Source organism: Dama dama, chromosome 1, assembly GCF_033118175.1.
Source record: "Dama dama isolate Ldn47 chromosome 1, ASM3311817v1, whole genome shotgun sequence".
NCBI lineage: Eukaryota > Metazoa > Chordata > Mammalia > Artiodactyla > Cervidae > Dama > Dama dama.
The window spans coordinates 39,649,439-39,673,006 of NC_083681.1; the positions used below are offsets into that span (position 1 = coordinate 39,649,439).

The 23,568-nt window shown below is 47.1% G+C and overlaps 1 protein-coding gene across 7 annotated transcripts in view; it reads right to left on the reverse strand.

The window, feature by feature from the left end:
* Positions 1-23,568, reverse strand: part of BMAL1 (basic helix-loop-helix ARNT like 1) — a 107,382-nt gene that overhangs the window by 1,071 nt on the left and 82,743 nt on the right. For 3 of the 7 annotated variants that reach the window (XM_061147356.1, XM_061147338.1, XM_061147347.1), the window contains 10 exons: positions 19,452-19,544; positions 18,234-18,351; positions 15,804-15,953; positions 13,114-13,360; positions 11,696-11,802; positions 10,196-10,346; positions 9,272-9,360; positions 7,647-7,770; positions 4,799-4,892; positions 584-686 (listed from right to left, as the gene is read on the reverse strand). In XM_061147356.1, coding sequence (XP_061003339.1) covers positions 584-686; positions 4,799-4,892; positions 7,647-7,770; positions 9,272-9,360; positions 10,196-10,346; positions 11,696-11,802; positions 13,114-13,360; positions 15,804-15,953; positions 18,234-18,351; positions 19,452-19,544 — 1,276 coding nt within the window. The remainder of the gene's footprint in view (positions 1-583; positions 687-4,798; positions 4,893-7,646; positions 7,771-9,271; positions 9,361-10,195; positions 10,347-11,695; positions 11,803-13,113; positions 13,361-15,803; positions 15,954-18,233; positions 18,352-19,451; positions 19,545-23,568) is intronic. The other 4 variants (XM_061147368.1, XM_061147382.1, XM_061147375.1 and 1 more) reach the window with 3 other exon arrangements.

Here is a 23,568-nt window from a genome sequence, read left to right on the forward strand (position 1 = left end):
CGCAGGAGACCTGAGTTCGATCCCTGGGTTGGGAGGATCCCCTGGAGAAGGGAAGGCTACCCACTCCAGTATCTGGCCTAGAGAATTCCATGGACTATATATAGTCCACGGGGTCGCAAAGAGTCGGACATGACTGAGTGACTTTCAGAGATTAAGGGGAAAAGATCTAGAAAGAGAAGTAGAGAAAAAGATTGGTAGTGTGGGAGAAGCAAACTCTTCATTGCTTGGTGACTTTCAATACCCTCTGAAATGCTTTTTGATCACCCTTTTAGGTTCTGTCTGAACCTCCATGAGCTCTCCCTCTGAAGAGATTATGTTCCACACATAATCCTACACATAATGGGAGAAAGCCTGTGTCCAGGCTACTGGAAACCCCTCTTGAATTCCAGACACACACCTGGACCCCCACCAGAACCCAACCATTAAACTTAACTTTATAGTAAAGATTTAAATAAATTTTAAACCTTTACTTTGTTCTTAACAAGTTTACCTAGAACTGATTTGTATGTTCAGTTCTTAAAACTGACATCATGCCAGATGTTTTTGGCAAGCTCACTGCAATAGAGATAATAATGCTACTTACCAAGAATAGAAGAACTATCAGAATATGGATAACCTGGATTCTCCTGAGCCTGCCCTGGTAGTAGGCCACTGGAAGGAATGTCTGGAGTCCCTCCATTTAAAATCTACAAACAAAAGTGAAGTTTTCGTGTCATCAACAGTTTCAATTGGTATTTTAGGCAGTGTCACCAAGAAAATGAATTGTGTTGAAAAGAGGAAGGTGAGGAGAAAAAGCTTCAGGTGGTTTTGGTTTCTTATTGGATGATTTCATACCAGAGACTATTAGGAATGGTCACAGTAAGGAGAAAATCTCTCCCCCAAACCAGTATCCTCTTTACTCGATTCAGCCCACACAAGCAATTTAAAGGCCGAATAAAATCCTTAGAGCACTCATTACCTTGGATCATGCTGTTCACATGGTCCTCTAAGGCCAAGGACTAAATCTCAATGAACTCAGGTGGGCAGGGCCCTCCCCTGTAAGGGAGTAAGATTCCTTACAGCAACAGATACTGCTGAACAATCAGTAAGGAAGGGTGGTTATACTGGGAAGAGACACAGCTTTGAGGAGTCACAAATGAACAACAAAACACTAGAAGTTCCTCATCATTAGTTGTCCCACAGGGGCCTACATTAGTAACCAGTAGTTTAAGCTCTGAGAGAGGCTGCTGAGAAATACTGAATATTATTACCACTCCTCAGTAGAAGAACTCTTGTCTTCCCTCAACTGTCTACCCCCTTCACCCTCCCATGTCCGACTCTCACAGAAAAGCACCTCTGAGAAGTATCTGGATGTGGGTGAGGAAACAGTTTGGTAGCATCTAGGTTTCAGGAGAGGCAGTGATTCCAGGCCTTGCCAATAGATGGCATTACAACTTTATCTCCACAGTTCAACTTTCTGAAAAAGTGCTGAAAAACTTTACACTCTAAAAACGATTAGGGACTCCAAAGAACTTTTGTTTATATAGGCTATATTTAACAGTATTACTATATCTGAAGTTAAAACCACTAAAAATTATATTAAACTCATTACACATGAACATGAATAGCATTTTAATGAAAAAACTATTTTCCAAAATAAAAGTTGGAAGTATCATTTTATATATATATATATTTATTTATTTTGCAAGTTGAATGTCTAGCTTAACAGAATTTAATTGGATTCTCACTTGCTTCTCCATTCAATCTGTTTAGATAGGCTGTCTGAAGTACATATCTGAAGAAAATCTGACCTCTCATTAACAGGCAGTTGGAAAAGGGAGGTACTTTAATGGCCTTTTCAAATGACCATGGTATTCTTCTTTGATATTACATCAGAACTCAGCAGGTGGAGGTTTCTTAAAGGTAAGGCACAGTGTGGAATCTGAAACCATATCAATGAAATTTTGGTACTCTGTAAAAATCCATTGGTATATATTGGTATTTGGGATGGATCTTTTTTACCTTCGCACGATTCTGAAATATATTGGTCATTTGGAAAATACTGGTTTACTGAGTTATGCAGATCTTCCAAATGTTGACACACTTCATTGTATAACATTAAAACATCACCACTGTTAATATTATCTATGATCAGAAATATCTTAAGTTTTGGCAAGCAGTCGAGCTCAAAGTAGCAGATACAAGTTTTCCCCCAAATTCTAACTTTTGCTTGAAAGCTAAAATGTTATCACTTGTCAGTTGTTTTTCCTTGAAGTTGCAGGTTCACTCATTTTCAAGAAAATATATACTAAATACCCAAGTCTGAAAAACCGTAGTTTGCAATAGTAAAAATGGTGTCCTGTGAAAAAAGTGATTGGTTCAGTTTAAAACTTAAACCGTCATACAAGTGCTTTTTCTTGAGACAACCATCATACTTTGTGTGCAGCATAAGTGCTTTAAGCACATGTCTCATTCTGTAACTATTAAAAAGATTTACTCAAGGATTTTATAAAATTATTTTACTGCTTTATTAAGGACATTCTTAAATGAAACTGGCTTAAATTTATTGTTTTTTTTATTGTGAGTATATGGTGGTGAAATACAGTGACTGTCAGTACAGTTTGGTGCTTACAGGCTTGATTTTTTTTTGCAAAAGCACCAGCAGTTTTATCCAACATTGCTTTTGCACTGTCAGTTCACATAACAGCACAATCACAAAAAACTTTTAGCATTGCTATGAAAATACTTTTGACCACACACACCCCTGAAAAGATTCCCCTCTCCATTAACCCCACCAGAAGACCATAGATGATGTTCAGGGAACTTTGGCTTTATCCAACCCTGCCTTGGTGCCTCTGGATGTCCAGAATCGCCTGGAATCTGAAGCTCCCTAACCTTCCCACTTTTAGCTTGACACTAATTAAAACAACTGGCAGGCTAAATGACTCATTTTTGGACCTGCCAAGTTTGAAAGTGACTGGGAAGTGTTGGAACCCCGGGGCCACCTTTACTCTCGTGACTTTGGTATACTAGTTAATGCTATCTTTTTAAACTCTGTCTTGTTTAGATGCCCGTCTTATAAGTTCTGCTGCTGCTGACTCAGAATACATTCAGAATTTCTTCTCAGATCCACTTTTATAAGCCCAAAGAAAAGGAAACATTTTCCATAAATGCCTCAAAAATACTTGGGCTCTGTGATGTACAATATACATTCAGATCTCTGGCAGTTGTTGGTGTGAAAAGAATCAGAAGTCAAGAGACCTGAATTTAGTTTGGGGCCATACTTACTAAATCCTGGGCTAGTCATATACCACGTGGTAGCCTGGATTTTGCCACCTGTGAGGTTGTGAGAAAATGAGAGACTGTATACGAAAGTTGTCTGAATAATATCTAAGCACTGAAGTGACAACCTTCCAAAATAGAATAGCGGGACTCTTGGCAATGCCAGAAAGTCAAGTGCCTACAAGCTGGATTGAGACCCAGAGAAAAGGATACCACACTAAGATGGTGGATCCAGTATGGAAGAAGGACCTAGCAGTATAACAAAACACGGCTGAGAGCTCAGCCTGTGAGCAGTGGGGAGGGCTGTGCCCAGGCCAGACTTCATCTATGGATGCTATGCTCAGGTCATTACCAACCAGGCACTTCCACATACATTCTCTCATAACAGGACTTCATGTGCAAAGATGCTGGCTGCCCTAGCCTATTATTAGCCTCATTATAGAGAAATCAAGGGCTTAAAAAATTATACAAGGCCACACACCACTGCATGGCAAAGGCAGGCTTCAAACCCAGGTCTCTCTTCCAAATGTGCTCTTCCCCATTAATGGCTTTCAAACCTTTTTCCAAATAAAAATTTTTATGGAAGACACACATCATAAAACAGAAATAAAGCTACCCTGGTAGAAGCAGGAGTCCTGACCTTATCTTTCTCATCAGCTGGCCCCCTCTGCAGCCCCTCCCTACCTGGCAGCACCACAGCTCCTGGTAACCTGAGCCTCTAAGAAGCCAAGTTTTGAAAACCCATGCCCTGCTTTTGATACAGTGTGTGCCTTAGGAGTCCAATCTGGGTAAATTCTTTCTCTGTGTCTATGTTTTGGGAGATAGGGGAAGGAAGACTTTATGTCTCAAGATGCTGGCCATCTGGGTCATCCTAACCTATGTTAACATCAGACACTATAAATAGATTTATGATTTACAATTAACATTGGCCTAGGCTTACAAATTCTCAGCTCCAAAAATGAAAACAGATTATTGGTTTCTGAGACCATAGTGTAGTCTTCTGGTCAGTTCTTCATTAGGGCTGGCAACAGATAAACTACTTGTACTTAACGCTGTCCCATCAGAGAAAACCAGGCAGATCCCTAAGCATTCTGCAGCTGCACCGGCATGACTTGCCTTCCAAAGCACCGCTGGTACCACTCTTTCCAGAGCCTGCGCTCGACACTAATGATACTTTCTCCCTTGAAGATTCCTGGCAGAGAATAGGTAGTTTTACAGACCGGGGAATCCTTCCTTCATGGGAGCTCTTGAATTCCTCCTTCCATGCAATGGACTAACAGCTCTCCAATCCTTACAGCCTCTTTCCGCCTGCCTCTGCTCACACAGGATAAACCCTCTAAGGATGTCAGCAAGCCTCCCTAGTCCACTGGGGTGCTTTGGGCCTCACCTAACACAGATGCAGTTACTTCAAGGAGGAAAAAAGGGTCCTACTTGTTTCAGCAACCACAATTACATACTCCCACTTCCAGTATTTCAGAACTTGGGCAAGAGCTCTCTACATGAAGAAGGGCCTTAGTCTAAGAGTCATCAGCCCTACCTTCTTGCCTCCTGGAGAAGAGGCATCAGGGGGAGGTGTACTTGTGATGTTCAATGGGCTGGAGCCACAGCTGGAAGGCGATGACCCTCTTATCCTGTCAGAGAAAAGAGGAGTTAGTTACATTGCCTTTCCTTTTTTTCAGTGGAGTGTGTGTGTTTTGATGAGGGATGGAGGTGAGAAGATCTAGAATAGGGATTGGCAAGCCTTCAGTAAAGGGTAGGAGAGTAATTATTTTAGGCTCTGTAGGCTATATGGCCTCTGTCACAACTACTGAACTCTGCCACTATAGCTGGAAAAAAAAAGCCAAGACCATATGCAAACGAATGGGTGTAGCTGTGTTCCAATAAAACTTTATGTATAGGTGATAAGCTGGATTTATCCCATTGGCACCTGATCTAGAAAATCCTGGAGGCAAGCTTATCACTGACAAAGCCCTTGGATTAACATTTAGATTTCAGGTTTTTGAATTTCAAGTAGGTGGCCAATCTCACAGCCAGATCTCAGAGTGGATTGGTAGAACTTTCGAAGTCCAACCTGTATCTCTGATAGATGAACTAGACTCCACAGCAAATGATTTATCCTCTAACCCACAAACACTGCTTAGCTAGTGAATGCTCAGAAGGAGGGTGCTGGGGCAGCTCAGCCACACCTAGAAACTAGTCTTGCAGGCATAGTCGTCATCGTCTAAGGAAACAGGTGATGAAAAACGGGTTCAAGTCCTTCTCAGCTAGCTTATTTCTCAGCATAGTAGGTTTAGAGAGGCAAAGACTTAGAATATAAATCCACATAAACTCTTGTCAAGCTGAAGACCCTCAGGAAGGGAAAGCATGACGGGGCACCACAGCTAGAGAATAAGGGAGACTTGAGTGGCAGCTGTGACTACCAGGCTCTTAGCACCTACATGGATGAATGAACGCAGCTTCTGGGTGACCCTGAGACCCCTCCACTGCCCAGGAGACTTGGCTCTTGGCTGTACTGCCTAGTTCTGTAATTTCTGAGTAAACAAGATCTCTCTCTCTACCCCCTCTGGACCATAAGCTCCTCAAAGGCAGGATACAACTACTATACACCAGGTATTCTTCACTCACACAGATGACTACTAATTGCTTATAGAAAAAATTATTGAATGTCTCCTACTTTTCCCTACCTACATATGTGGAACCACTATTGCCCCAGTTTCCCTATCTTGGAATTGCCTTTTCATCATTACTTATTTCATCTTCAATATCTAGTCCTTAAATTACTGATTTCTCTTTTCAACACAATTATCACTCTAGAGTGGGCCTCATTTTGAGTCATTAAGCATGCTCACCTTCATCTCTTCCTATTCCAATCCAACTTTGAGGCTTATTAACACACATTGCTCAGCACTCTACAATGCATGGGGTCTTAACATTTTCTTCCAGTCTCAACTTCTCAGCATCATTTCTTAGAATTCTTAGGACTCTCCCATCACAGCTCTGTGGTTCTTTCCTACAAAGAAGCTGCCCAGGCAGGTGGCCTTTTTTCTTTCTTTTTTAATCCTGAATATGCCACTTACATGCCCACTCAAACATGTGGCTGTCTTTTTTAGAAGGAATGTACACCTTCATCACAAAACTCAGCTAAAGCCAAGTTCAAACCCTTCCTCCCTTGTTTGCTTCTGCCCAAGGAATCTTCGTTTTTGCTTTTATCATGAAGAAAATAGGCTTCGCAAAGATTCAAGGGCTGTTTTATACTATTCTTGGATGGTTTCAAGCAAAGCACTGGGTATGCACACAGTGGCTGATCAGCACCACATTATCACTGCACACCGCCCCACCCGCATCTCCTTCCTGAAACAGACTGAAGCAGCCACATCTGTCCTTCCTGAAGGGCTGGAACAGAACTGTGTTACCCACTGGGATAAGAGCCCCTCTGTGGCCAATTAGAAAACAAGGCCAGCTTCCAGTTCTCCTCAGAGAATCAATCCAGTGGCAGCAGGGATCCTTTGATTATGTCCCATTAAGTTTGCATTCCCAAGGACCTGGTTTCCACCCTCTCCATTCTCTAAATTCAAACGGACTTATAATTACTGCTTCCTACTCAATGACTGCTCTTAAAGACTTAGGTTTAATTAACAATTTTGAGCACTCACCACTTGTCAGTTTCTGTCGCTACATGACACCACATGTCAGTTCTAGGAACTTTCCTGAGTTCTCTCACAGTCCTAGAGCAATCTGGGGGAGACAGATAATTGCCTTCCTTTTATGGTTTAAGTCAACAGAGTCCAAGAAGTTGAGTGACTCTCCTGAACAGAGGCCCAGGACTCAGGTAAACTACTTGAGCTTCTCCTCTTTCATATGGAAAAGAAGGCCCACCCACGCAAGTTTCTATTAGGAGCTGATTAGCTTGGCCTCTATTACTAATCCCAGGCAGCTTTTCGACCGGAAGTGTTAGGCTGGGATCATGGCAGTTCACGGCTCTGCTTCTGCAGTCCTGTGATGTCAGCGCTCATCTATCCACTGGGAAGCTCCTTGGGTCCTACACAAAGTAATAAGAAAGCTGGGCCTCCCAGAGTTCCCTTTAGTGCTGACCTATTCAGGTTCAGCTTTTTTTATTTAAAGGCACTTCTTCTTAATCCCGACACTCCTGACATTTTGGACTGAAAAATTCTCTCTCAGGGGGCAGGGGTTGGGAGGGCTGTCCAGTGTACTGCAGGATGTTTAGCAAGCAGCATCCCTGTCCTCTCTCCCCGGGATGTTTAGCAGCAACCTCCCACTCAGCTGTGACAACCAGAAATGTCTCCAGACATCAACAAATCGTCCCCCTGGGGGCAAAATGCCACAGTATGAACACTGGTTTAAGGGAAGAGCTAGGTGTTACTTGCCTGTGGATTTCCATGATTTCTTCAGCAATCATGCGACCTATTTTTCCTGCCCCAGCCCTGGTTCCCCCTGGAATCCCTGGAACAGTGGGGTGGGTCCTCTTCGGGCCACCTACAACAGAGGAATCTGAGAGTGGGAAAGGGGAAAACCGAGGGAGAAGACGCCATTACATGTTGAATTAAAACCAGTTCTTCCCATGATCCACTTGAAGTTCAACCTTAGGGTTGTGCCCGGAGGACATGAGAGCCATGGCTTTTCAAGAAAGGGCATTCCAGCAGGAAAAAGCTCACGTTTCCTTCCAGGATCAGACATGCTGATACATAGCCTCTAATTATTCATGCACGCCACATACATTTACTGAACGCCACTGTGCTGCAGGCCAGGGGCACAGAGATTAAGTCCGCATACCTGCCCTCAAGGAGCTCACAGTCTAAGCGGGACACGTAAGACAGACAAGGGCTGGAGTGCACTGTGCTAAGTCTGGCAGGGCGGCACCAGGCGTCCGGGGCCAGGTGCCACTTCCTGGAGGAGACTAACTCTGAGCTGGGTCTCGTGAGAGGAGCACGTATCAGGGGGGCAGAGAGGAAAGGAAGGGAACGCGTTCCAGGCACAGCCGCCGGTGTACACCAGAGCCCCGAGGAGGGCACAGCTTGGGAGATGACACCAAGAAACTCAGTGCGGTGATGGTGGAGGAGTAAGTGAGCGATGAAACGGAGAAGCAGCTACCAGCCGGACCAGGAAGGGCCTTGGACGCCACGCTAACAGATTTGAGCCGTACCCACAGGGGATAAGCAGCGTCAGAGGACCAACTCAGACGCAGGTCACTGAGGTCACCGCACAGCGAACTGCAGTGGAGGACGGGGCACAGAGTGGGGAGCGTGAGACGAGGGCTGGGGAGTTACCTGCAGTAATCCAGGCAACAGATGGGGAAGGTGGCGATGGGGAGGTTTAAAGGTAGAAGGGGCAGGATTTCGTGTTTCCATGTAATGGGAGAGAGGTAGGAGTCATGGTTTCTGGCTTAACCAACCAGGTTGGGGGTGGGGGGCTGCTGTTATGCGGAAAAACTACGTGGACGTGCGGAGTTATAGGTGCCTCCTTTGGGACTCCAGGAGGCAGCTGGAGGAACAGGCCTGGAGGGAGCGAATGTAGGATTCATCGACGAAGAGATGGGGACTGAAGCCATGCAAGCGGCAGCAGGCCCAGGAAGGAGTCGGGGGCACACAGCGGCGGCCAAGGCCGGGTTGGGGGAGGGGCCCAGCACGGCTCACCCCGCGGTGCTGACAGACACCCTCCTCCCACCTCAGGAGCCAGTGGCTGTGACCGAAGAGCCCTTCACATCACAGCTGCTGGGCAACACCGTGGAGGACAGCACACGCAGCAAGGCGCTGGCCATTTCACGGGCTTCCGGGGTCCAGGCAGCCTCAGGAAAGGCAAAACCAAGTTCCCAGTATTTCAAGCTCAACAGAGAAAGTGAGATGGCAGGGTCCTTAGTGATCACTCCCGCGAGGCCCCCCCTCCTTGTTCCACAGAATATGGTGGCCGGGGAGCCCAAACATGGGGGAGAGGGGTGGTGGCCACAAGCAGCTCCTCACGGGCAAGCCCCAGCACCCCGGTGGCACATAGTTACCTTCTCCAGAGGGCAGCATGCTGTCCATGCTGTGGGGGGACGCTGTGAGCTGCGGGAAGCTGGGGTCCCCGCCTTCCAGGACGTTGGCTCTGTGAACATCCCAGCAACAAGGAAACGTGAGTCAGGCCCGCCCAGAACTGTGCACCTTTCACCTTGGCCAAGGTGTCCGGTGTCCACTCTGGACCTGGACAGGCCAGAAAACCAGGTGTCTGAGTGGCTCAGCGGGTCTCCTCGCTGTCAGAGGACACGGCAGAGAGCGTCCGGGGCTCCCGCCTTCCTAGCACACGCAGGGTGTGGTCCAGCGGGGGTGGTGATGCAGCAGCCACTGCCGCTGCCGCGAGGCTCCTCTCCAGGCAGCCGGCAAGGCACCGACCCCAGCCCCTCAGTCAGCTCTACCTACGGGTGGGGGGTTGCACATTACCAGGAAGGAGATGAGGGGAGCAGGCGGCAGGGTGGGGGCCTTCCCTTCCCTGCTCGCCCAGCAGGTGGCAGCCTTTGAGGCATCATTCCAGCAGCGGTGAGTGCTCAGGCCACCAGCCTGGGGGGCACAGATCCCCACCCCTCCTCTGCCAAGGCCCGAATGGGCTGGTGAGCCTTTCAAGGGTTATCAACCCTTCCCTCCATAGCGACACCACTGGATGCCAGGCCTGCAGAACTCAGAGGCTGGCTGCTTTGTCGGGAAGGAAAGGCTGCTGTCTCCAAGAGCCTTTCCAGCAGCTGGGGGCCTGAGAGTTCTGAGTACTGAAGCGTGTCCTTTGTTAGCCACCTTCTGGCTTCTGCCAGTCCTGAGGCTTCACAGGATATTAGCAAGATGACAATAAAGGATGGGATACTGGTTGTTGCCTGTATCCTCCTTCCCAGGTAAGGGGCCCAAGGCATTTCTCCTTGAAGCAAGGGAGCTTCTGAAATAGGAAAGACACTTACAAAACAACGGTGTTGGTGGAGACAATGTACTCTACTTCCTTGGTCCAAGGGTTCATGAAACTGAACCACCGACTCCTTAGTGTGATGAAAGAACCATCTTTGATTTTAAACTTGTAGCAATTAGTGGTAATTTTTTCTCTTGTCTGTAAAACTGATAATACAAAGAAACCATGAACATTATTGTTCCCTCAGAACAATGCATTAAACTAACCAAATCCTAAATGTGCTCAGGCTCCAAGGCCATCCCCTCTTTAATAAGCCATGGGAGGTGGCACCTCAGAGAAGAGGATGTTTCTGAGAGCCTGATTCTGAGCCTTCCAATTTGGTTGTGAACCTGTCACTGTTCTTCAGAGTGTATGAAATGAAGGAAATAACAGTGCATTCTAGACATTTAACTGGATTCATCTAAGAAGTGAACGCCACACAAAAGAAGGCACGATCCACAGGGACCATGTTATCTCCCCATCACAAAGCCGGATGTCCAGAGGACATCCGGATTCAGAGAGCATCTCACCCATGGAAACCTCATTCTTTCATGTAACAAATATGTAGCAAGTATGCTTCATGCGCCAGGTACTAGAGACAAAAGAGGAGACAGGATATGACTTGCCCCTCAGGAGAGGAATGAGGGACAGCCTCGCAGAGGAGATCAGAGCCTTCAGGGGTGAATACAAGTTTGCCAAAAGGAAGGAGGGAAGAACCCAGTGCTACCCGAGGAGTGGCAGGGCGTGGGCTGGGAGAGGGAATGGTAAGACGTCAGTGTGTCTGGAGGACAAGGCCTCTGCATACAGGGATCAGGCAGGGAGGTGAAGCTGGGGAGGTGGCTCAGCGCCAGGACGTGAAGGGTCTTGAGCATCTGTCAGAGGTGACTAGGCAGGGGCTCTGAGCAGAGATGTGAATTATCAGGCTCAGCCTGTCAGAGCCTAAGTGGGACAGCAATGGAGGATGGATTGGCGGGTCAGAGGCAAGTCCATCACAATTATCAGGTGGGTACCACGACCGCACCAGGGGGTTGGCAGAAAGGGGCCTCTTTGGAGATGCATGGCTGAGGTGAATGAACCGTTCTGATGGAGCAAAGAGTAAAGGAGGGAGTCAATGTTGGCTACTGTCTCAGGAGGCCATGTATGTAACTGCACCATTAACCAAGAGGAAAATGCAGGAGGTGGTACAGGGATTTGTAGAAAATTAGATCTGCTTGGGCCATACCAAATCTTTACATAGTCCAGGGAAACCCTCTGAACCAGAGATGCCTTCCAGAAATTGCCCCGGCTTGCGTAGAGATCTGCTAGGCAGTCAGGGTGGGGGGTTATCTGGAAGGGGGTAGATGGGGCCTGGGGGAAGGAGCAGCATCCTCTCCTCCCAGACGTTCTGGCCTGCAGGTCCCTGGGCTGGCTGACTGCCACCTCACGGGGGCAGATTGCCCTGCAAGGGTCCGTGGACATGTCTAGAAGCGGGGGGACACTTGAAACTTAAGACCTGGTGTAGAGCCCAGCAGCTTACCCTGCCTATGACATTCTGCGAGATGTCCTATGTCGTCTTGGTGGAAATACTCATAACACGACGTGCCTAGAAGTTCTTGTGGTAAATATGCCAAAATAGCTGTTGCCCTAAAAGGGAAAAAAAATTTTTTTAAAAAAAAAAAAGAAAAAATCATTCAATTAACAGCATCTCTGCAGTGGATGACTCCTGCTACAGCCAATGAAAACAAGGTCAAAGCTGGGTGAGTTCAGAGGGCTTATTACATGGGTTTTGTTCTATCTCATGAAGCTGACTTTAATCGGGGTTACAAAAACAGAGCGCGAAAGCAAAGACTTTCAGAGGAGCTGTTAGCACAAGACATCAAATTTTAGGTTTAAAAGTAGTAACTGTTTTAGATTAAAAAAAGTGGTAGGACTCTAAACTCCAGGTCAAAGCTTCTCTAATTTACTGCCTGCTTTTTATCAGAGTGACCAGAAGCCCCAGTTGTGGGGCCCACAGGGACCTTGAGAAGTGACTGCCTCCTTTTCTAGTATTTAGTGGCTGTTTCCAGTAGCCACAAAAATTACTAGCCTGTGGATACTTGTAAAGAGGCAGCAGAGAGCAGGGGAAAGTTGGGTTCTTAGTCCAGGTCTGCTGCCAACAAGTTACGAATCTTGGAGGGGGCTGGTCTTCAGGCTGAGCCTCAGTTCATCACCCATAAAGAATGAGACTGTCCAGGGTCTAGTCCAGCAGAACTTTCTGTGAAGACAGAAATGTTCCATTCAGGCACCACTAGCCACTGCTGCTGCTGTTTAGTCACTGACTTGTATCCAATCCTTTGTGACCCCATGGACTGCAGCCCACCAGGCTCCTCTGTCCATGGGATTTCCCAGGCAAGAATACTGGAGTGGGCTGCCATTTCCCTCTCCAGGGGATCTTCCTGACCCACGGACTGAACCCGTGTCTCCTGCATTGGCAGGCAGATTCTCCATAGCTGAGCCACCAGGGAAGCCACATGTGACTACTAATACTTGAAATGTGGTTAGTGAGCTGGGGGAATTTAATTTCACATTTTATTTAATTTTAATTGGTTAAATTAAATTGCCACATGGGGTTACTATAGCCAATGACTACTGTATTGATAGCTCAAGACTAGATAATCTTTTCCAAGTCCCACATCCCAGAATTCACAGTAATTAATGGAACACTCCATAGATTCAGAGAGCATGCTATGCCTCTTATTTCTCTTTTAGCCACGGACATCAAGCCACCCCACTTCACTGACTCTACCTGCCAAAGAATGACACGGAGAAAATCTCTGTATTTATGATGATAACCCACTAGGTCTCATTTTTCAGCAGATCCACTCTGTCCTTATGAAAGGCAGCCAGTCTGCTCTGCTTTACTCAGGGTTGAAAATCTGCTGCCAGACTGTCCAAGGGTAACGTGCAGACTCTTACCTCTGGTCTACAAAAACAAACTTCCCGTCTATCGCGTGCCGGGAGACATACTCCATTGACTTCACCCTGATCTCCCCATTTGCCGGCTGTGGAAGCATGTGAGAGTGCAGCCGTCCGATGGCGACGAGGCAGCTGAGGTTACACCCCTCGTTGTCTGGCTCGTTGTCTTCGTCCAGCCCCATCTTTGTGGGCGGCCAGCTTTTCAGATAGCCTGTGCTGTGGATTGTGCAGAAGCTTTTTCGATCTGCTGGAAAGCAAAGTCCAATGTCAGTGGGGCTTTGGGGCCTGGAGGCACAGGCAGCCTATCGTGCGTTGGGATGTAGGGAGGGACTGAAAATATAAAAATCAAAGCCTACTGTCCAGAAGTTAGCATCAAGTGAAAGAGAAAGACAGACAGATCAGGCATGATCCCGCATCATGTGTGTTTCGTAGCAATGATGACACCAAATGGGCATCACATACACCAAGGAAGGAGCAGCACAATCTCCCTGGGCAGAGGCAGGCTGCCCGGAAGATCTGTGTAGGAGGAGGGCCGGGAAGGATGAGCACTGGCTAAAGGACCAGAATGTGTAAAGGCTGAGAAGGTACAAAGACCCAGAGGGGTATCCTGTGCAGCAAACAGCAGACAGCTCCATGCAGGTGAAGTGAAAAGGGAGCTGCTGGGGGTAAGTGCGGGGAAGGCAGGCTGGCAGCATATTGTCGGGGCCTTGGATCATTTGCTCACAAAGGTGTTAACCTTTTCCAGATCGGAAATGGAGAGCTTCCAAGGGCACTTACGGTGGAGAAACAGCAAAATCACATCACGATTTGGATGCTTTAGTGACGGGGGGTACTGGAAGATAGTAAAAGCCAGGAAGAGGATAGTAATACAGCAAGATATGCCGGGGATTTACTATGGCAGTGCTGTGAAGATGAGGAAGAGGCAGAAAGGATGCGGGAGAATTTCTCAGCTGAACACTGGGGATCCGGTATGAGTATCAAATATTTGGTATGAAAAAAGAAAATAAAGATGAGTCCAACTTCTTTGGATTGAGTGGTTACCAGTACAGATTGTTGACTCAGGGGAGAAAATACAGAGTATGTTTTAGAGGAGAGGGAGAAAAGATTTCAATGTGAGACATGTTAAGTGTGGAGCATCCATGAATTTCAACAGTACATATATCTTTTTTTTTTGGGGGGGGGGGGGCGGTGCCTTGCCAGGCAGCGTGGGATCTTAGTTCCCCAACCAGGGCTCAAAAACCTGTGCCCCCACTGCAGTGGAGGACTGCCAGGGAAGTCCCAGTAGACACATTCTTATGGAATATTTACCAAGCATTGGATCTGTGCTAGTTACTGGGAAAGAGTGGAAAACAAGTCAGGCACGCCTCTGTGGAATTTACAACCTAATGGGGAAGAGGTACTTTAAACAATCGCACAAATAACTACATAACTGCAATGGGAAGCAAGTGTTAGAAAGAAAACCTGCAGGGTGTGACAGGCAGACAGAAGGCAGGCAGAGGGACTGAGTGACAGACATCAAGGTCCACTCTGAGGGAGGGTCTGCAGAGAGCCAGGGAGGGGAGCCAGTGGCGAGGGAGGCATTTCCTTCAGAGGTGACACCACGTGCATAGAGGTTGAGTGAAAAGGGGTTGGAGGCATCAAACAGAGGTCTGCATGGCTCAAACCTACGGAGTAGTGTCAGGGGAGAGCGCTGCAGGGTCACATTAAAGATTTTAAACTTGCCTGCAAGAGCAATGGGAACCATTGAAGGGTTTCAAACAGGGGACTGATACAAATAGATTTGCTTTTAGGAAGGTCAGTCTGGCCATGTGAAGGGCTGGAAAGTGTGAGGAGAGTACTTCAACAGACTTATGAGATCCAGGGCAGCCTCGATCGAGTGATAGCTCAAGTAACAAACACACTTCTGCAGGGGTGATTCACAGCAGCAAGACTTTAGAACCCTAGGTCAGGTGGGAGGGAAACGGGGAGAGGGTGTCTCCCAGGCTCTTAGCACACACAGCTAGATGCAAGGGACTGCCACTAACATTCCAGAGGAAGCCTGGGTGGTTACTTCTACGTGTATCACCTATGAGATGCCCTTGAGATGTCCAAGCAGGTAGATTAAATAAGCAGTTAATTTACAAATCTGGAGTTCAAAAGAGTAGTGTGGGCTAGAAATATGAGCCTGGAAGTTACTGGCATATAAATGTCATTGAAAGCTACATGGGTGGATGACATTACCTATGGATTGTGTATGTATCTACTCCTCTTAAGAGAAGAAGGCTGGAAAGGAACCAACAGAAAGAACTCAGAAGAGAGTTCAGAGTGGGAGGGGGCAGGAAGGTGAGAAGAAACACTTCACCAGAGAAGAGAAATGACGTGTCTGCTGCTCCTAGGCACCTGTGGGCACTGGTGAACTTAGGGTAATTCTGGCAGGCGCTGGGGAAGCAGGGAACTGTGACTGACCAACCACATGAAAACAAAGAGAATTTAAACAGAGAGGAAGCCTTTCCACGAATCTGTCACCATGACTCCATCAGGGCTTTCTACCTCCCTGCTGCTCCCCAACTGCCCTCACAGAAGCAGGGCCACAGAGGTCCTGGCTGCAAACCTGCGACCCGCCTGCTCTGAGCCCACACCCTGCTGAGCGCCCCTCTGGGGAAAAGCCAGCCTCACCTGTGAAAGGATTTAATGAACTCTTAAGTGGTTACCTTTTTTCTTGGAGCAGGTGGAGGGGAAATCCTTGTCTTCCACTTTTACTGAAGGCCTGTTACACTTCATCCTACAGAAGAAAGAACGCCGTGCTCCAGAACATAATCGAGATGGCCCAGGGGTTATATCTGTTTTAACTGGAAGTCCAGCTGCAAATCAATACACAAAACGTGATAAACCGAGGGTCGTGTTGTCTGTCAGGCAGGGGAGCGTGCCCTGGAAGAAAGCCTTTTCCTTCCTGCCTCTGTTCTGTAATGGGGATCTGACAGTGACATTCCTCCTCACAGGCTGCACAGAAGCTCTACGGATGGGGCGCTGTCAGCCCGCAGTGCTGCTAGACCACGGAGAATGCAGCTGCTGCTGAACGGACTCGGTGCTCCGGGAAATAAAGAAATAGACACAGGACCCTCTTCTCAGCAGGAGCTGAACAGGGGAAATGGCAGTTCACCAGGAGGACGGCGCTGACGCCACACGTGGTGTATGACTGAGAAGGGCCAAATAAAGGGCAGAAACAATCGGTGTTTCCCAGAGGAGGCAGAAGGTGGGCTGGGAATTGGACACTGGAATGGAAAAGAGGCAGCAGGGCTGACTCAAGTTCTCAAGCCTGGCTGGATGCCAGAACCCCCAGACGCTCTATCAACCTGAAGATGCTTGAGCCGCATTCTAGATCAGTGCTGCCTGGTGTGGGAGCCACTAGCTACATGCAGCTACTGGGATCTTCAAATTGGAGGCATGTTCCAAATGTGAATATACCCAAGATTTCAAAGGCTTAGTGCAAAAAAAAAAAAAAAAAAAAAAATCAGAAAGACTTCCTTTTGGATTTAGTGTTAAATAAAAGATAGTATTAAAATTAGTTTTGCATTTATTTTTACTTTTTAAAATGTAGCTATCAGGAAATTTAAAATCATATATGTGGCTCATATTTGTGGTTTGAATTCTAGTTTTGGACCCACTGAATTAGAATCTCTGGAGAAAAAGCCTGACTGTCATCCTGACAGAAACATGGGCTACTTGTTAGCACAGAAGCTGGGGATCTGAGCCTGCCCCCCACCCCAACCCTGCAGCCCCTCACTGTGTCCTCACAGACGAGAAGGTCTGTGTGGTCCAGCCCTCCCCCTCCGCTGCATGTTTTTCTCCAGCAGCACCAGCAAACCCCAGCATCACCCTTCTGCCCCCATCCACCAATCATTTCCTCTGCTACTTTCCTCCCTTCATCACCTGGCAAATATTAATTCATCTTTTCAGACCCACCTGGAGCTGTCACCTACTCCATGATGCCTGTGCCCACACCCACGTGAGGATGAATCATCGTTCTGTGGCTGGTACTACGTACATGGCTGCACCTATTACACACGGTGTGGTCTCCTCGTCGCCCTGACTACATGGGAAACAGCCTTAGAGGCAAGGACCAAACAGCATCCACCTCGTCCTCCTGGGGTCACTAAGAAAACTGCAGGCCCAGACTATAAAGGGCAACAGAGGGCAGGCACTACACTGTACTTATAGGAAGACGAGGAGTGCCTTAGTGAAAAGGATGACTTAAAGGAGATTCCTCTGGTGGTTATCTCCTTCCAGAGACTATAATGGAGAGCTTGGGAGCAGGAAACTAGTTAGGCTATTACGGCACTGGGCCAAGGTAAATACAACGTTGTGCTCACTATGTGCTGGAAACAATGTGCTCTATGTTTTTAGCATATTAAATCCTCACAACAACCTGATGAAATCAGTAATACTGTGCAGGTAAGGAAGCTGAGGCACAGAGAGGTTAAGTAACTTGCTCAAGGTCATGCGGCTAGTGAATGGTGGAGCCAAGATTTGAGCCCTGCCTCTGACTCTGGAGTCCATGCTCTTAACTGCTGGAGTGCAGAGCTCCCCGTGGGACTGAAGGGGGAGAGAGCTTCTGGCAGGCACAGGGGCGGGTGCAGGAAGCCGGGGGAGGATGTGAGTGGTGCTCCACCGCTGCCACGAGAAAGCAGGGAGGCAGGTTGGGGCGGCAAGGGAGGAACCTCAAGAGAAGCCACTTTGGTCAGAGAGATGTCATATTTAGACTTTTTCATCTTACGAGGCTGCATGAGTACAACTCAGACACACAGAAGTGATTTTCTGGGGGGGAACAAATCAAACTGATGTGAACCCTTTTAACTCAGGAACATACAACTGGGGATTTTTAGATCCTGAAAAAAAAAAATTAACTAAAAATCAGAAAGAATCAAATGAAAATGGCTGTTTTTCCCCTCACGAATTAGGACGTTGAATTTTTTTCCTCTTTATGTAAACCAGAAGAGAAACAAACATGAAGTAATATAATAATTCCGTTTAGCCAAAGAGTTCTTGTGACCCAGATAAAGGGCAGAGAGGTAGGAACCCAGCCACTGAGGCCGGCAGAGCACACGCCGTGCAGCCGGGCGCTCGGCGGCTCCCAAACTCACTTTTTGCATCTATGAGCCGCTCCCGGGGTGCGGTGTCGGAAGAGGAGAGCTGCTCCTTGACTTTGGCGATATCTTTAGGATGCAGGTAGTCAAACAAACTCTGACCAATCAGATCATTCTGTGGGAACGCATCACCAAGAAGGACAAGTCAACGGCATGCGGAATATAAATTAACTAACAAGGGCTTTGCCTTTCCTCTGCACGTTTAAGCATGAGAATATTAAGTATTTCACATGTTAACATGGACACACATCCAGGCACTTTGCCTAGATGAGGACACCATGAATGAGGCACTGAGTGTGTGGTGCTGAGAAGATAAGAAGGGACAAGGGCTCACCCACATAAACAGCTCACGCTCCTCTAAGGCAAAAGTCTTTCACAGCATGTATCCCTTTATCATTTACTTCTGATGCCCACATATTCCCTTCTAAGACCTCAGCAGGAGGAATGTAGGGCGTGGGCTCTGACTCTAGCTCCATTAGACCTCTGTTCCTAAACAAGTTGTGTCATACTATATGCCTCACTAGCCTAATTGTTAGCAGAGATATAAATAACTTCCTCCACAGCTTTGCTCTAAGACTGAAAAGAGCAAAACACTTTGGAAACATGAAATTTACATTAATTTATATTAATGTTATTTTGATACTGCAATTCTTCTGCTTTACCAAATTTCCATGCAAATACCAGTATAAGCATGAGTGAATGAATGGAAAAAATGAGTAAAAACTCTAGGGACAAAACAGGTGATAAGCTCTGTTCTAGAAGCTTTTATATAAACAGTTATATGATTCTACAAACAGTCATAGAATGTATGGATTGATATAATCATTTTACAGAGGGTGCTGAGGTTCAATATAGCTAATAAGTGATACATCATTGTAGACACAGTATGGGTGGATTCCCATTTTTCTTATTCCCTGGCACTGTACTGTCTGCCTGTCTTCCCTGTCAAATAGCCCCTTGCCCCGCTACCCCTACACTTGCAGCAGTGAGAAAGTTACAAGGCTGATAAGGTCAAACTTCCCAATGAAAGCATATTAAAGGAAGTTTTCTAAGTTTATATTCATTTCTGTGTTAAGAATTTTCTGGAAGAAGGATGGGGTTGGGGAACAATAGAAGCATTTCACATGTCACTTGTCTATTAATTATTCTGAGAAGTGGGGTAACCTTTTTGGCTGCTGTAAGGCTGCCCACCACCAACGGGAACAGGGGCAGTACCTGGCTGTAGTTGAGGATCTTGAAGACAGACTCTGACACAAAGAGGATCTTCCCTCGGTCACATCCTACGACAAACAAAAATCCATCTGCTGCCTAATCAGGAGAAATGGATAATCAATTTATCACACTTTAGGAAACATGATTTATAATCACTCTGATAGCAAATAAGGATTTATTTTCTAAGTGTCCAAAGCACGGGACTGCAGTCACTGACAGTTTCATAGGTGTCCTGAGAACAGGATGCTTAGAACAAATACCTTCTGAGAATGACAAGATTCTCTCCAAGGCAGACATATACACATGTATCACTAATGATTACCGGGGCAAGTCCAATTACAGAGAGTTTTGTTTTGAAGGAGAACTCAGTTTAAGAATTTTCCTTTGACTGCATGAAGGTCCAAAGGAATCCATTTCATTGCTCTAAGTAAAACAACAATATAATATCATAGAATCTGAGACTGGAAGGAAACTTTAGGGTCAAAATTCCCTCTCAAATATTGAAGCCACCATCTGTCCAAGACTTGAACACCTCCATTTCCAGGGAGCTCTCTAGAACAGTGGGTTCAGCATCTGAAGTGTGGTCTGCTTTTGTTTTTTTATGCTGATGGTCTGGAGTGGGGTGGATCAGTGGTATGATTTCTACCTCCCCCACTTACCCCCACCCCAAAGCGGTTCTAATGTTCACAGGGTTGAGAACAACTACTCTTAAGTTTTATTCCCTGATGCAGAGATGAGCTGTTTGTATCCTAAATGTGACAAGAAAAGCCAAGCAAAAATTTCCCCTGATATTCTTTCACCTCTTCTTCACTTTAAATACAGGCAAAAATCCAAAGTGTCGACAAAGACAGGTGTGGAGACAGGACAGTATTTGTCAGACAGACTAAGACAGATAAATACTGAAGGTGTGGAACATGAGAGCTTAGGATGTTTTGTGCAAATGTGACTGAATGCTACCCAGGACTCCCCAGATGGGCAACCCCTAAGAACCCCTGCTGGGGCCTGCTGGGCACCGAAGGGTGCTCCCTGCCCTGCTACGCACTGGCTCTATGCTCAGGTTGTCTTTGTTCAGTCACCCGGTCATGTCCGACTCTCTGCGACCCCATAACAGCAGCGTGCCAGGCTTCCCTGTCCTCCACTATCTCCCGGAGTTTGCTCAAACTCATGTTCATTGAGTATACTCAGCTACCACAGACTAAATCACATGCGTCATTATCTTCGTTATTTGCTGGTCCTCGGTCTGTTTTTGGAATAGACTGCTAAAGAACCTGGGGCTTTCCCAATGGTCAGATCTGCCTGCTAATGCAGGAGACTCAAAGAGAGACATGGGTTCAATTCCTGGGTTGGGAAGATCCCCTGGAGAAGGAAATGACAACCCACTCCAGTATTCATGCCTGGGAAATCCCATGGACAGAGGAGCCTGGCGGGCTACAGTCCATGGGGTTGCAAGAGTTGGATGCGACTGAGCACACATACACTAATAAAGAACCTACTCCCTTTTCCACAAAAGGGCCTTTGGGATGCAGTTAAACTCAAAGAACTAAGGAAATGAATTCATGCACCAGAAGGTAACAGACTGGTACGTTCACTTGTGCTGGGATAACAGACCTGAGTGAGAGGGGGACAGACTCACTACCGCTGTGAGAGGGCCTGGCAGGCCACCTGCCAGAAGGAAGCTGGGGCTGATCCTTTCCTAAGTTAGGCCTCTGCGCTGGCCTGGGGGCAAAGGATGACAGCGAGGGGGAAGCCACTTCCCAAGCACCATCTGCTAGAAGCCTCATTCTGTCAAGAAAGAGAGGGTATTAATAACTTCCTCATTTGCCTTGCAGACAACCTTGTATCTTAACTAGAGAAGAGAGTATTTTGAGGCTTTTCATTAATGAAGTGATGTGGCTCAAAAGGTGCTTGGGAAGACGGTTCCTGTGACATCCTGGAAGAGATGCTAAGCAGACTCAGGCCCAAGCTGATGACAAGGGGAGTGGATTTCAACACATTCAGGGGAGGGAGAGAAGGTTCCAGAGGCCGGTGAATACGGTCAGTGTAGGGGAGGCACAAAACATTCCGACTCCGCTTTGCTCGGGCAGATGAACACTAGCAGGTGAAGGAGCCAGGCTGAGGGGCCAGCCAGAGAGCAGGGGGGTGAGAACACGAGCCCCGCGGGGCCGGGAAGACCAAGGCAGGCTTGCCCTCAGGGAAAACGGTGTTGAGTTAATGAGTGACACAGAGCCCGAGGGGCCGCCTCACTTTCAAAACTCAGCACGTACAGGTTCCAGACGTTATAAACTGATCAGGTTCACTGCTCCTTGACATGCCAGTCATTCAAGATATTTTTGAAAGCACTTGGTAAGGAAAGCAATTAGTCAGATTTGCACTGGTAAGGGAGACTGAAAGTCCAAACCTGCTGCCAAACTGTTCAGACATCATCTGAGTGGACCCTGCTGTCTGCTGAAGCAAATTCCCAGGGACTCAGCATCCAGAAGTGGCAAGGAATTAGACAGTGGTTCCCAGCCACTGAGATGGGGCAGAGAGATGAGAGAAGTTCCATGAGAGAAGACAGATCACCACTGACGTGTGAGAAAGAGGAGTAGAAAAGGCAAGCCCAAGATGAAGTCTTTCACTCGAACAGCATTAAAACCCTTATTCCAGACCCTGCAAAGTATGAACATCTAACACAGAATCATTTAGAAAAGCAGCAACAATTACTAAACACTTGTCACTATGAAAGGAACTTATTTTATATGTGTACATACATATACGTATTTCTTTAAAAAACACCAAATCACCAGTATGGTGATCAGGACCAGTTACATAATTAGTAGGGTCCAGGACAGAACGAAAATGCAGGGACCCTTGTTTTCAAAATACAGTCTTCAAGATGGCAACAGCAGAGCATTAAACCAAGTACCGGGTCCTACGTAGCTGCAAGGGTTGTATGCCTGTGAAGCCAGCCCTGATGGTTTCTCTGGAGATGCTGCAGATATCGTTCATATCTTAATTCTAGTATGTCCTCCCTGAGAACAAGGACATTTTTATGAAAAGGATGGAAAGGTGAGGGCAGAGTTGAGTCCTCCGGGTCTGCCCTGAGAGGTAACCAAATGACCATCATTAACTTGCTGAGAAGCCTCGCCGCCACCCTGAAGTGTCTATCAGTGACTGGACGTTTGTAGGACAGTGCCGTGCAAAACCCATTAAGTACTAAAATGTTTGCTGAAATAGTGAACAAATGAAAATGGAAGACAGAGGCTATGCCTATCCAATCTACAAGTCACACAAAGCTTTGAAGGATCACTAGTGATCAGCTGGAATGTGGGACTATCCAACAGATTGACAGAGAAGTTCAAAAAGACCAACTGCACTTACACAAGATGTAAAAACCCTTGCCTAACAATAACTCATGTACAAGAGAGCCGGGGAGGGTGCTGTGACAGCTGTCCCAGATGTGGCACTAACGAGATGGCTTCTCCTGCAAGGAGGCACCAGCCCCCACTCGACCCCAGGCCAACCAGACCACAGCTGCAGCTCCACTCTGGGTCAGGACTTTAAATCAGCCATCACTGGAGGGAAATCCAGCAGACGGATGTGGCTCTGGAAAGAACGTGTGACATCTGCTGTTTCCGACCCTTCTTCTCCTGCCTGCTTCTCCTCTGGAGGCTGGAAGATCTAGATACCTGTGCGGCAACCTGCTTTGCACCTCTGGGGGACCAGGTGACATTTTCAAGATAAGCTGATGTCTACTCCTGTGCTTCCAGGAAGGCACACCCTTTCCTGATACAAAGCAGGGCTGGCCTGGAGTCTCCCCTGCCCTCTTTCTGGCTGGTGAGCTACTGAATCCTGGCACAGCCATCTCCCTCCGAGGTGAAAATCTGGCTCAGCAGGGTGGTGCGAGAAGACAGAAAGGGCCTGGTTCCTGCCGACCTCCCTGGGCCTCCACAGCAGCCCCTCACTGCCTAACCAGGACCGCCTATGCTTGAGAAACAAAGCCCTGTTGCCTCATAATGTCCTGTTCCTTGCATTTAATACAGCATGTCACAAGGGGACGGACAGACACTACTGGAATGAGCAGGCGAACAGGGGGCCTGAAGCTAGGGTGAGCTGAAAATGGGTAGTGAGGATGCAGAAA